Source organism: Elephantulus edwardii, unplaced genomic scaffold (genome assembly GCF_000299155.1).
Source record: "Elephantulus edwardii isolate Elephantulus edwardi_28Jun2011 unplaced genomic scaffold, EleEdw1.0 scaffold00011, whole genome shotgun sequence".
In the NCBI taxonomy this organism is placed as follows: Eukaryota; Metazoa; Chordata; class Mammalia; order Macroscelidea; family Macroscelididae; genus Elephantulus; species Elephantulus edwardii.
The window spans coordinates 23,608,020-23,621,486 of NW_006399761.1; the positions used below are offsets into that span (position 1 = coordinate 23,608,020).

At 40.7% G+C, this 13,467-nt stretch overlaps 1 protein-coding gene across 3 annotated transcripts in view; it reads right to left on the minus strand.

Annotated features, from left to right (window-relative positions):
- The window catches only part of EHBP1 (EH domain binding protein 1), a 411,111-nt gene that overhangs the window by 348,749 nt on the left and 48,895 nt on the right, over positions 1-13,467 (minus strand). For all 3 annotated transcript variants that reach the window (XM_006880956.1, XM_006880958.1, XM_006880957.1), the window contains 2 exons: positions 10,450-10,507; positions 304-399 (listed from right to left, as the gene is read on the minus strand). In XM_006880956.1, coding sequence (XP_006881018.1) covers positions 304-399; positions 10,450-10,507 — 154 coding nt within the window. The remainder of the gene's footprint in view (positions 1-303; positions 400-10,449; positions 10,508-13,467) is intronic.

The window sequence follows — 13,467 nt, forward strand, 5'->3', positions numbered from 1 at the left end:
GTATACTGCATTGAAACAGATGTGGGAGAAAATTGTTTAAAAGGGATATGTGATTAGTTATTCTTGTCATGACAGGAGTCCAGAGCGAAGGCTGCATAGTGGAGTGGACCTGGGGGGAGGGATTGTAAAACAATGAAAGAATTTTTCTTTTACTTTTCCAAGAGGGTAGTGTACTGGGCGGGGGAGGTGGAAGGGGAGAAAAGGGCAACAATGAATGAATGAATGGAAATCCAAAGTCTCTGTAAATTTTCATTGAAATTAATAATAAATTTTTTTAAAAAATTTAAAAAAAATGGAACTTACCTTAAATAGTGTCACAGTGATTTCAATGTTTTCTGGAACAGGCCACACTACAACACCACGGTACGGGTTTTTTATCCCAGGTTGCCAGCTATGAGCCTATCAGAATAAAAACAATGTCTTTAATAATGAAACACAGGAAATATCGCATCCATTCATTCTTAGTAATCGTAAAGTATTTCTTAAAGAAATACTATGTTAATAATTTACAAAAACATATTGCTACTAGTTAACTATCTATTAGATCCATATCCTTCCTGAAATAAAAATGATTAAGCAAATAATTTTCATTAAGCTTTACCTTTGGGCCATAATAACTATTAACAATATTACTCTCTGCGAGTAAATCTCACCATCCCTCTACCAGCAAGACAGAGAGACAGACACACAAATGCACACATCCCAAGATTAAAAAATGAGGTGTCTCATACTGTCATAACTTACTTTTATCATTGGATAAACAAACTAGGAAAAACACTGAAAACATTATTTCTTAATAATAAACATTTTTACTATGTAGGAACTTATTTACAACTTGCAATAATATACAGATGACATTTCACATACTAAAAACTAAGAAGACACCAAGTAGTTATTGATGAAGATCGAAGGTCAAGTCTTACAGTACGGATTAGACCTCAGCATAAAAGAAAACTAAAATCCTCACAACTAGACCAGTAAGCAACATCATAAAAACACAGAAAAAACCTCAAGTTGTCAAGGATTTCCCTTTCCTTGGATTCACTATGAACACCCATTTAAGCAGCAGGCGAGAATCAAAGATGTGGCCTTGAGCAATATGTCTGCAGTGAAGGATTTCTTCATAGTTTATAGAGCTGTTTGACAATTTGAAGACTCCGGTGCACTGGATCTAAACTGTGCTATTTTTCAATCCCTCTGAGTGCAGGTGAATGTGAGATGAGGAATAAGGAAGCCTGAAAAATAACTGATGGCTTTCAAGAACAGTGCCGTGAAGAAGACACTATGGTCGGCCAGAAAAGCAAAGCTGTGTTTTTTTAAAAAGTGTAACAAGAATGCTGCTTCAAGATGAGGCTTTGTCTCTTAAACTTGTTATTTTGTGTTGTGCTAACTGTTGAGTCAGAAAAGACTCATAGCTGACCCTCCAGCAGGTCTGCAGGGCAGTAAATTGCAGAGGAGAATGCTTATGTTTCTTCCATGGTGCAGCTGGTGGATTCGAACCGCATGCTCTTGGGTTGGTAACACAACATCTTAGCACTGAGAAGGGCCAACCCCTAAAGAAGGATGGCATGCTGGTAAAGTCAGTCAGTGAAAGAGGGACATCTTCCTGGACAAGGCCTGGCATGGTGGTCCCCCAACATGGCCCAAGACAGCAGAAATCATGAGGATGGCAGGACCAGTGTCCCATCCTGCTGTGCACACGGGCACTATGAGATGGCACGGGACCAGAACCCTATCCTGCTGTAAACACATAGGCACTGTGAGATGGCAGGGGACCAGGGCCCCATTCTGCTGTATACATGGGCACTATGAGATTGCGCGGGTCCAGGGCCCCAACCTGCTGTGTGCACACGGGCATATGAGTCTGATCCTACTCTGAGTCATCTAATAACACAGCGACAAGAGGAACTTGAAGGCAAACTCATGCTCTAACAGGAAATCCTCATTGTCTACTTAACAGACTCAGACAGTGACAGCTGCAATGGGCTCCAGTGTGTCAGAGATGATAAGGATGGCGCAGGACAGGACGGGGTCAGATCTGCTGTTCACAGGGTCACTTTGAGTCGTACTGGACTCCAGAGCACCTAACAACAACAGTGGCACCAATGGTGTGCATGTGACCACTGCGGAAAAAGACTGGCAGTTCAAATCCTCTAAAGAAAGGTCTGGAAACCTACTTCCTTAAGGTCCCAGTCTTTAAAGTTGCAATGAGTACAGTTCTTCCTCTGTGGTATTCAACAGCTTGGTGACACATCTCCGGTCAGCCATCATCCTGATGGGCTGCAGGACTAGCCATGGCGGAGGACAGGCCATTAAGTTGCTCATAAATGCTAACTTTTACAAAGTACTTTTTAAGTGAGTCTATGATCTATGAATTTACTTATGTTAAGCTTGTTTACTCAACATAAAATTCTAGGTGGCAGATTCTGTTCAACAGGCCAAGTTCCGTTTTAGACACTGGAATCACTCACTCATTCATTGCCATGGACTAAGAAACAGCTCACAGGCAGTCTTCAGAACCTGTAAATCACACAAGAGGGGACTATTCACTTATATCCTGAGAAACAGCTGGTGTGTTCAAATCACAGGCCTTTGGCTTGGTACCCTCTACCCACCGTTGTTGTTGCCATGTACTGTCCTGCCAGAACTGACTCTTAGCTGACCCTCCAGTGGGTTTTCAGAAGCAGTCAAATGCACGGGAGGAGACTATCCAATTTTCTTCCACAAAGCAGCTGATGGATTCAAACCCTGTCCCTTTGAGATGGCAGCACAGCTTCTCACCACTAAGCCACAAGTGCTCTTTAGGCTCACGGGATGAGGAGGAGAAAAATGTTTCTTAGTGGCGCTTACAGGATAGAGGAAGAGGCACATGAAATCAATACGTCAAATATGCATTGCATTAGATGGAAGTGTGTGCTGCGGCAAAAAGGAAACTAGGGAAGAAGGACAGAGGACAGAGATGAGAAAGAACATGAAGCTTCTCAATAGCTGCCAGGTGCCGCTCAACAACAACTCACAGCAACCCCATGAGGAACAACAGGTAGAAACCACAGTGGGCAGGAAACACCTCTTTTAGAAGCTAACATGTAAGAGAGAGTCTTTAAGGAAGTGAAGGAAGCTGCTACTGTCCTACCCGCACCCTCCTCATCAATTCTGGCACACCCAAGCCCCTTGCTGCAGTCAGAGTCAACCCATCTTGTTGGAGGTCTTCCTTTCTTTTGCTGACCCTCAATCTTTCCAAGCATGATGCCCTTTTCCCAAGAAATAACCTCTCCTAGCAACATGCCCCGAGTTCCTAGATTAAGACAGAGCAGGAAGCAGGACTGGCCATCTACTTTCAAAATAACAGGCATTTGAAAACCTGGTGAACGACAAAGGGAAGGATTGGGGCGTCTACTTAAAAGCACTTTCTAGGGAGAAGGAACAACTAGCAAGGTGCTGAGGCAGTGAGAGGAACACTGTGCAAAGTGCCTGCTTGGGGTAACACTTAGGGTCAGAGGAGATGAGGCCAGAGAAATAAAGGAGGGCCTGATCACGTAAGGCCAAGAAGGTCCCTGCAAAGATTTCAGCTTTGATTTACTCTGAGTAAGATGTAAAGTTACTGGAAGGTTTTGAGAGGAGGAAAGATGATTCAACATGTGTTAAAAGAATCATTCTGGCTACTGAGGAGTCATTAGGAGACACAAGCGAGAAGTTACTCCAATCATCAGGGGAGAGCTGATGACTAGAGTTGTAGGAAGACGTACAGAGTGGTCAGGTTTTAGATGTATTTTTATATTTCCAATAATGTTTGCTGATTGATTGAATGTGGCTTACCAGATAAAGAAAGTAATTAAGACCGACTCTTGGGATTTTGCCCTTCAGCAACTAGAAGAAAGGAATGATGCAAGATGCAGGAGCAGCAAGTTTGGGAGACAGGATCAAAAGCTGACTTTTCCACAAGTTCCACAGCTGAGCACAATCTGAGGTGGAAAAGTCAGCTTTTGATCCTGTCTCCCAAACTTGCTGCTCCTGCATCTTGCATCATTTAAGTGGAGTCATATAGTATGCATTGTTTAGTATCTGAATTTTTTGTGTTCACACTTAGCATTTTTGAGATTTGTTCATGTTTTTTTATATTGCTTATTGTTGTGGCGAGACACCTAAGTGTGCATACACAATCAGGCAAATGCATGGAGTTAAAAGGTTGGAAATCACTAGCACTCAGGCGAGATGAAAATGCTAAAGTGTATGTGACCCCAAGAGAACGCATACCGATAGAACAAAATCTAAAGAACTGAGGCTCGGGCCCCTTCAACCTTCAGGGGTCAAGGAAACGAGGAGGAATAGATGGAGGAAGGAAGTCATCACCCGGGACGAATGCTGAGGCCAGGTCGCACAGCACGAGACCTGAGAAATGGCCAGAGACAGCATGACAACAGAACCAAGTCTGAGAAAGGGCACTGGTGGGAATGGATTAAAGAACACACACACACTCTCTCTCTCTCTCTTCATCAAATTCATTGCTATCAAGTCCATTCTAACTCACAATGACCCTATGGGAGAGTAATAAACTGAGAATTACACTCTACATTAAACAAGATAATGTGTCTTATTATTCCAGCAACCAGCTTGAGAACTGATGAACTGACTTATCAGGGATCACGTCTAAATTTCCATTCACCATGGGATCTATGAAGAACCGTGCTGGTGCAGTGAAGTGCCAGATGATAAACCAAAAGGCTGAGCGATTTCTGGCCTTGGCAGCATGACAGAGGGTTACCCTGAGGAAGCAACTCAACAGCAGAAGTACGGTCAGACACGTGGACAACACGGTTTTGAACTGCTATTTAGTGAGCTCAAGTGTGACAGGTATCTGTTTAAAACCCTTTGTGATTCATTAGTACAAGCTGTAAATATATATCAGAGCTAATGGGGCAATGCTTTCTAAGTTTCTTACTCATGATCAAACACCTTGATATAATGAGTTACTGGTTTGGGGGTCTTATGTCCACAGCCGGGGGGGGGGGCATCAAGGCCAGCTGGCATATTACAGTCCACAAATACAATGCCCCACATCCTACTTTTGGCGAATAGCAACTGAGATCTTAAAAACTTGCTTGTGGCCATCTAGAATGTAGCTTTTGGCCTCTCCCTATGCAGAACAAAGAAGAAAAGCAAGATGTAACCATTACAAAGAGTTATTCCAAAGTAGCTCTGGGGGCCTAGTGGCAAGGAGCTGCTTTTGTCAACCTGAAAGTACTAAGTTCGAATCCTCCAGCATTTCTACCTGAGAAAGATGAGCAATCTCTTCCTGTGGAATTTACAGCCTCTGATGATCCAGCTAAGAGACAGTTCCAACTTCATGGGACACAAAACACACACACACACACACACACACACACACACACACACCCTAGAGCGTCTAATAATGCCAAGGAGGTATTAAAATAAACAGCCATCTAGGTTAAAAAAAGCATCTGTTCAAAGAGAAAAAGTCCTGAAGACAAGAGGGGGAAAGGTGGAAACAGAAGAGTGCGTGGAAGTGAGAATTAGAGGACAAAATGGGAAAAGTATGACTGATGACAAAATATCACTGTGTAGCTCAAACTCTGCAAAAAGGATAATTAAACACTTGAATAATTTGCTCAGCATATAGATTCAATAGGTATGGAGAGAGTATACAGTCCTGACACACTCCCTTCTTAATTTTAAACCATGCAGTGTTCTCCTGATCTGTTCAAACAACAGCCTCCTGGTCCAGGTAAAGGTTTCACATGAGCACAATTACATGCTCTGGGATTCCCATTCTTCTCAATGTCAGCTAAAACTTGTTAGGATCTACACAGTCAAACACTTCTGCATAGTCAATAAAGCACAAATAGACAATTCTTCTGGTATTCTCTACTTTTAGCCAGGATCCATCCAACATCTGCAGTGATGTCCCTAGTGCCACGGCCTCTTCTGAATCCTGCTTGAACTTCTGGCAGTTTCCTATCTATGTACTGTTACAGCCATTTTTTAATCAGTATTTTTAAGCAGTATTTTGCTTGCATGTGATATTAATGATTTTGTTCAGTAATTTCCACATTCAGTTCGATCACCTTTCTTGGAAAATGGGAACAAATATGGACCTCTTCCAATCCACTGGCCAGACAGGTGTTCTCCAAATTTCCTGGCATAGACTGGTGAGCACATCAAAGGCTCCCTTTGTTAAGTGAAACAAGTCGATTGGTATTCCATCAATTCCCGGGGCCTTATTTTTTGCCAATGCCTTCAATGCAGTTTCCACTTCCTCCTTCATTACCACTGGCTCCTGCTTATATAGTACTTCCGGAAATTCTTCAGTGTCAATAAGCTCTTCTTGGTACAGTTATTCTGTACCCTCCATTTTCCTCTGATGCTTTCTGGGTCATTCAGTATGTTGCCCATAGAATCTTTCAGTATTGCAATTCAATTTGTTTTTTCATTCTCTCAGCTTGAGAAATGCAGAGGAAGTTCTCTTTTAATCTTCCAAATCCAGTTCTTTGCACATTCCATTACAATACTTGGCTTTGTCCTCTCGAGCCACCCTGTGAAATCTTCTGTTCAGCTCTTTTCAGCATGTTTCCCCTTTGTTTTGGCTTCTGTATACGCTAGTGCAATTTTCTGAGTCTCTTCTGACATTCATTTCCTTTTTTTTCCCCTTTCTCCTCTGTCTCTGTAATATTTTTTGCTCTCTTCATGAACGATACCCTTGATATCATTCCACAATTCATCCGATCTTTGAGCATTAGTGTTCAATGCCTCAAACCTATTCCTAAAATGATCTTAAAATTCAGATGGAATATATTTTAAATCATGTCTTGGTTAAGTGGACTTCTTTTCAATTTTTTTTTCCACCTCAACTTGAACTTGCACATAAATAATTGATGATCTGACCCACAGTCCAACCCTGGATTAGTTTTGACTGCTGGTATTGAGCTTCTCCAACAATTTCTTCCACAGATGAAGTCAATCTGATTCCTGTGCAGCTCATCAGGTGTGATGTATGTGTAATACTGTTATTTGGGTCTTTTAAAAAAGGTATTTGTAATGAATAAATCATTGAAAATAAAAAATTCAATTACTCTATTTCCAGTCTCATTTTTATTACCAAGCCCATATTTTTGAAACTGTTCCTTCTTCATTTTTTTCAACTTCTGCATTGCAGTTGCCAATTATCATTAACTCATCTTGATTGCATGTACAGTCTTGAAGAGGTGCAGTCAGAGTGCTCTTCGGAGACAAGGATGATGAGGCTTTGCCTCACATACTTTGGGCATGCTGCTGGAAGGGGCTATTCCCTGGAGAGGGACATGATGCTTGGAAGGGTCGACAAAGGAGAGGAAGACCCTCAACCAGATGGACTGATATGGTGGCTGCCACAATGGGCTCTAGTATGTCAGGAAGTTTGAAGATGGGACAGGAGAGGACCAGGTTCAGATCTACTGTTAAAAAGGTCACTATATGTTGTACTCAATTCAACAGCACCTAACAACAACCAGCACAACAACATGATGTTGCTGGTGGTAGTATAAAATAGAAAAAATTCTGAAAACTGCTTGACAATTTCTTAAAAATGTCTTTACTGTATTGATTAGCAATTTCATTCCTAGGCATTTGCCAAGAATAATGAAAATATCTGTACCCAAAATAATTATACATTAAAATTCACAGAGACTTTACTCATAGGAGAGAATGTTAACAGAGAGAAAACTCTGTTTAAATATGTTTAACAACATGAAAACAGACAATAATGAATGTAGTACATTCATGAAGTGTAACGTTACTCAGCTTCACAGTCAACACTTTTGGTACCAGCAGCCAGGAAATTAAAAGACAAATTGCATTGGGAAAGTCTGCTGTCAGAGACCTCTCCAAAGTACTGAAGAATAATGATGTCAGTCTAGAGAGTAAGGCAGGCCTGATCCAGGCTATAGTCTTTGTAATTACTATGCGTCAGAGAGCTGGACAATGACTAGGGATGACAAAAGGAGAACTGATGCATTTGAGCTATGGTGCTGGAGAAGCCTACTGACTGCCATGGACTGCCAGGAGAACAAACAGGTTGATTCTAGAGAGGCTGAGGATAGGATGCTCCTTGGAGGCAAGGATTCTGAAGTTTCATCTGACATACTTTGGGCATGTTACAAGGAGGGACCAGTCCTTGCAGAGGGGCGTCATGCTTGGGAGGGTGGAGGGACAGCACAGGAGAGGAAGGCTCTCAATGAGATGACTGATTCAGTGACTGTGTTAATGGGGGTAGGTGTGTCAGAGACAAAAAGATTGGCATGGGATAGAACACGGTATAGAACTATTGTACACAGGGTCGCTATGAGTTGCTAGTGATTCGACAGCACATAACAACAATAAGCAATATAAAAAAACATGAACAAATCTCAAAAATGCTAAGTGTGAACACAAAAAATTCAGATACTAAACAATGCATACTATATGACTCCACTTAAATGAAATTTAAGGATCAGAAATCTTGTTTATGGTGACAGGAAATCAGAATAGTTGACTGTCCCTGGGGGATGAGAACGGAGTGAAATTAAAAGAGAGTGTCTATTCTCTACATATTATAGTACAGCTATTCTAATCATAACATAAACATTTATCAAGAAGCCCGGGTGTACAGTGGCTTGTGAATGCCTGCTAATCTAAAGGCTGACAGATCAAACCCACTCAATGGCTCCTTGGAAGAAAATGCCTGGCCATCCACCTCTGTCAAGACAGCAGCTATGAAAGCCTCACTGACCATTTCTACTCTGTAATAAATAAGTAAGGTAGTCATGAATTGGGGCTATTAATGACAGCAATAATACACATTAATCAACATTCACTGGAAAAAAAAAAAAGATCTGGACTTTATTATAGTAAGCTAAAACAGGGAAATTTTAGCTTCATATTAAAAAATAAAAAGATATCCTTAATGAAAATTTTGAAATTTAGGAATTTAAAAAAATTATCCATTAAAGTGTATAAATTTTCATTTAACATTTTAACATAAAAGTTCTATTCTACCAGATGCTCTGCTGGAGAAGGAGGGGGCAATCTCCTCCTGCACCAGTCAGATCTGATTTGATGGTACACATAAAAATAATACAATAAAGATTAAAAAAACATTTAAAAAAATAAAAGTTCTATTCTCTTTATATGAAATCATCACTATAAAACAAGCAAATAAGCTTTATAAATTATTAAAAATTATCTTTCTAAATTGTTAAAAGTGTTTTCTATAAAACAACCAAATAAGAGTTTTTATTGTTCAAAATGGCTTTCCTAATGACAGATTTTGGTTCTCACCATCTGAAGGGGAACAGAGTATGTTTAAAGTCATCACTAACGTATTGGTCAGTTTTCTTCTTCACATAAGTTAAAGTCAGCAAATTTAACACCAAAGATGGGAATCTCACTCCCAGCAAGGAAGAGGAAGTACTTCGTATAGCGCGTGTCCTTTGGGCTAGTGACTCTGTGCCTATCAGACTGGATCTACAGGAGCAGCCCGAGCAGAAAACCAGAGACCCACATGAGGCAGAGCTGACTTGGCGCTGCTGCCCCAGGGAGTCCGAGCCAGGGGCTTTCATCCACGCGTGCTACAGGACTGTGGGTCAATGTCATAACAGACAAAACGAAGGCAAAAGTGTAACAGTGATCTCAACTGTGAGGCTCAAGGTCAGGGGGACTAGGAGCATCCTTTAGAAGCTGAGGAATTACTGTCTGCTGCCAACCAGAACTGTAACCTGTTAACGTCAGTAATAAACCCATAACCTTGAGTACGGTTTTGTGGAATCTGTGTGGTCACTGCAATGTATTTCAGACCCATTAGAGTATAAGACTGGTGCTGGAATTAGTAGAAGTAGGTGCAAGGGCGTGGTAAACACGTCTGACCTTACGGGGACTGGTTCTGAATGGTGGATGGTGTTGCCAGGGGTAGTTTCCTGTTGTGGAATTAGTAGAATCAGATAAAATCATCCCTATGCTACCTACTCTTTGTACAACAAAAACCATTAAATAAAAAATCCAATTTCTTTTCTTTTGCAACTGAGCAACAGGCTTATATAACCCATTTCTAGGGTATCCTTAATCTGAATAAATGAATCTAAGGTATACTTTTGTGAACAGAACTCTAATTCTTTATTCATGTCATTCTAGTACAGAAAGCTTAAAATAACTGTAATATTGCTCAAGGCTACCAAATCCAAGGTTAAAATTCAACTATTTAGCTTCTATTTTAAGAAGCGTAGTCACAAAATGACAATACCTCATTCATTCACTTTTAGTACATTATCAGAAATCATAAAAAATTGCAGTGCCAAGAAAAGCAAAATAATGTGAATCATTAATAAATATATATTAATTAGTAATATATAATTTTAATATAAAATATGAATAATTACAATGTTTAATTCAACATTTGGGTAAAAATTCAGAAAACAGACTAACCTTTGAAGATTTCCTTCGGCTTCTTCTTGTCCACACTACCACTAGTTTATCTGGTTGCCTGTGAAACAGGAGAAAGAAATAATATTTAAGCTTTTTAAAAAAAAATTCGTAATATCTGACTTTATTGCCTGTCAAAAATTTAACTGTGTCTTCCCTCCAAAACTGTGGCAATTTAGCTAGAGTATAGTAAATGTAGGACAGAATGGAAAGATGTATATGACAATCATTCTCCTACGATATGATCTGATGAGGCAATGAAGTGTTGGGTGGGATGCAATAACCTTACTCAGCTCACACTGTTGATTCCCTGTGAACATGACCTGGACTGTCTTTTCTTTCACAGATAAAAGGAGATATAAACTAAGAGGGCCCTCAGGACTGTCAAGAAGAATGATCAAGAGAGAAAGCACATCCGGCTAGAAGTCCAAAATCAGGGCACCAACTCTAGTGTAGCTTTCTCTCTCTGCCACCTTTAGAGAAGGTGTTTGTCTCCTTTCAACATCAGTAAGCCCAGGATTCCTTGCAAAGCTCCAAGTGTCCTGGCATCAGTTTTTCCCTGGGATTGAAAGTGTTCAGCACAAGAAACCTCAGATTCAAACCTGTGCTCTGCTTCCAGCTCTTCTTTATTGGTAGAGGTAGATCCCTCAGTATTTGAAAAGAAACTGACTAAAGATACAACTTAATGCTATCAATTGTATCTTGTTTCCTTAGTATTAACTGCCTCTAATCGTGCCTCAGGGAGCTTTCGTGGCACAGTCCTTAGGGAACTGTACTGCTAACCTAACAGGAGTGTGTCTCTGCCAGTTCAAGTCCACGAACAGCTTTTCAGGAGAAAGATAGGACAATTTTTCCTGTGTGAGTTTCCAACTTAACAGCAATGAGTTAGGGAGCTCTGGTGGCCTAGTGGCAAGAAGCTGTACTGCAATCCCAGATGTATGCGGTTCAAATCCACCAGATGCTCTGCTGGAGAAGGAGGTACAATCTCCTCCTGTACCTGTCAGATCCAATTTGACGGTACATGCACAAAATAATAAAATAATAATTTAAAAAAACAGCAATGAGTTAAACTTTATTTTAATCCTGATTTTAAAAAAATATTTTATACTACTTTACATGCAAACTTTATAAAGTTCATATACATTGTTTTTCACACTGGATCTCTCCCCTTTCCTTTACCAATCCCTCCTCCCTCTGCCCATCAAATTGTGTGACCCTATGTTTAAGGTCCACCCCCCTTGGATCCTCGTAAAAGCTCTACAATAACGGTTTCATACAGTATTTGTCTTTATGAGACTGAGTGAGTTCACTTAACATAATGCTCTCCAGTCCCTCCCATGTTTGGTAGTAATTTACAACATCATTGCTCCTGCATGCTACATAGTATTCCACTGTGTAAATGTATCATAGTTTCTCAATCCATTCCATCTGAGCACTTGGGCTGTTTCCATATTTTTGCTATAGTGAATAATGCTGCTATGAACACTGGTGTACAAGTCTCTTGTTTGTGCCTCAGTTCTCATTTTAATCCTGCTTTATCAATGTATTAATATCATAAAGATTGTTGTTGTTGTTGTTATGTGCCGTCGAGGTGTTTGCGACTCATAGCAACCCTATGTACAACAGCCCTAAACCCTGCTCTATCCTATGCCAATCTCACTACCTCTGACACACCCATCCCGATTACCCCAATCACTGAATCAATCCACCTCATAGAGGGTCTTCCCCTTCTGCGCCATCCCTCCACCCTCCCAAGCATGATGTCCCTCTCCAAGGACCTGTCCCTCCTTACAACATGTCCAAAGTATGTCAGACGAAGCCCCAGAAACCTTGCCTCCAAGGAGCAGCCTGGTTTAACCCTCTCGAGGATGAATCTGTTTGTTTTCTTGGCAGTCCATGGTGCATTCAACACTCTTCTCCAGCACCACAGCACAAAGGCATCAATTCTACTTCTATCCTCTTTAGTCATTGTCCAACTCTCTGATGCATAACAAGTGATTGCAACGACCAAAGCCTATATCAGACGCACCTGATAATTATATCAGATCACAAAATTCAGGAAAATTACTAAATACTTGGAATCATGGACTAGCCAAGGTGACACATATTTTTTAAGGGAACCCAATTCAATCCATAGCACCCTTTAACTCAATCCCCAGTTAATATCTTAATTCAGGTCTTCAATATTTTACCTAGATTATTACCAACCCAACATATTCACACATATATATGTTCCAATCTTCACACTTCCAGCCCAAACTCAACTCCAATTACATTAGTTCTACAGTACCTTGATAAAAATGTCTTCAGATTTTATGTATTTTCCTTACTTATTATCCTATATTGAATCCTTACACGGAAAGTACTGGCATTTGAAGGTTGAATACAAACTAAAGATAGGTTTATTAGCTGTGCTGTTGGGATTTTATGAATGACTTCTCTATCTATTGCCTTTGACCTAACCTAACCACACACCCAAGTGGGAACTCATAAGTAAAATGAATCTTTGAGGCTCCACCTGCCACCCTGAGCTCCCCAGGGGGAATATTCTCCAGCTGCCCCAATCACAGCCAGACACATGGTACACTGTGACCAGCACCTTCAACATCATCAAGGCCAGTATAAGAGAGAGCATGTCAGACTGTGGCAAGGAGTTGCCTGATGGAGCCAGATGAAGCCAGGGACAAAACCTCAAACCAGGCAAGAAGGGAAAGCAACGTTCATCCTTTAGGGCCAGAAGTTCCTGCAAAGAGTTCTCCTACTGCTGACTGGGAAACTGCTTGGATTAACTGAGGGCCTGTATCTTGCTGCTGATTGAGAAACTGTCTGACCTAATCACTGGATTGTGTCTTTCAGCTAACCTGGTTTGTTTTGGGACTGCTACTTACTGAAGCTGGATATCCTTTGATATCCTTTTCCTGTCCCCCAAAACCTGCTTCCCTAATAAGCCTCATAACTGTGAGTGAAAAGGGATTCTAGGTCCGATGTGAAAAACAATGCATATTAACTTTATGAACTTTG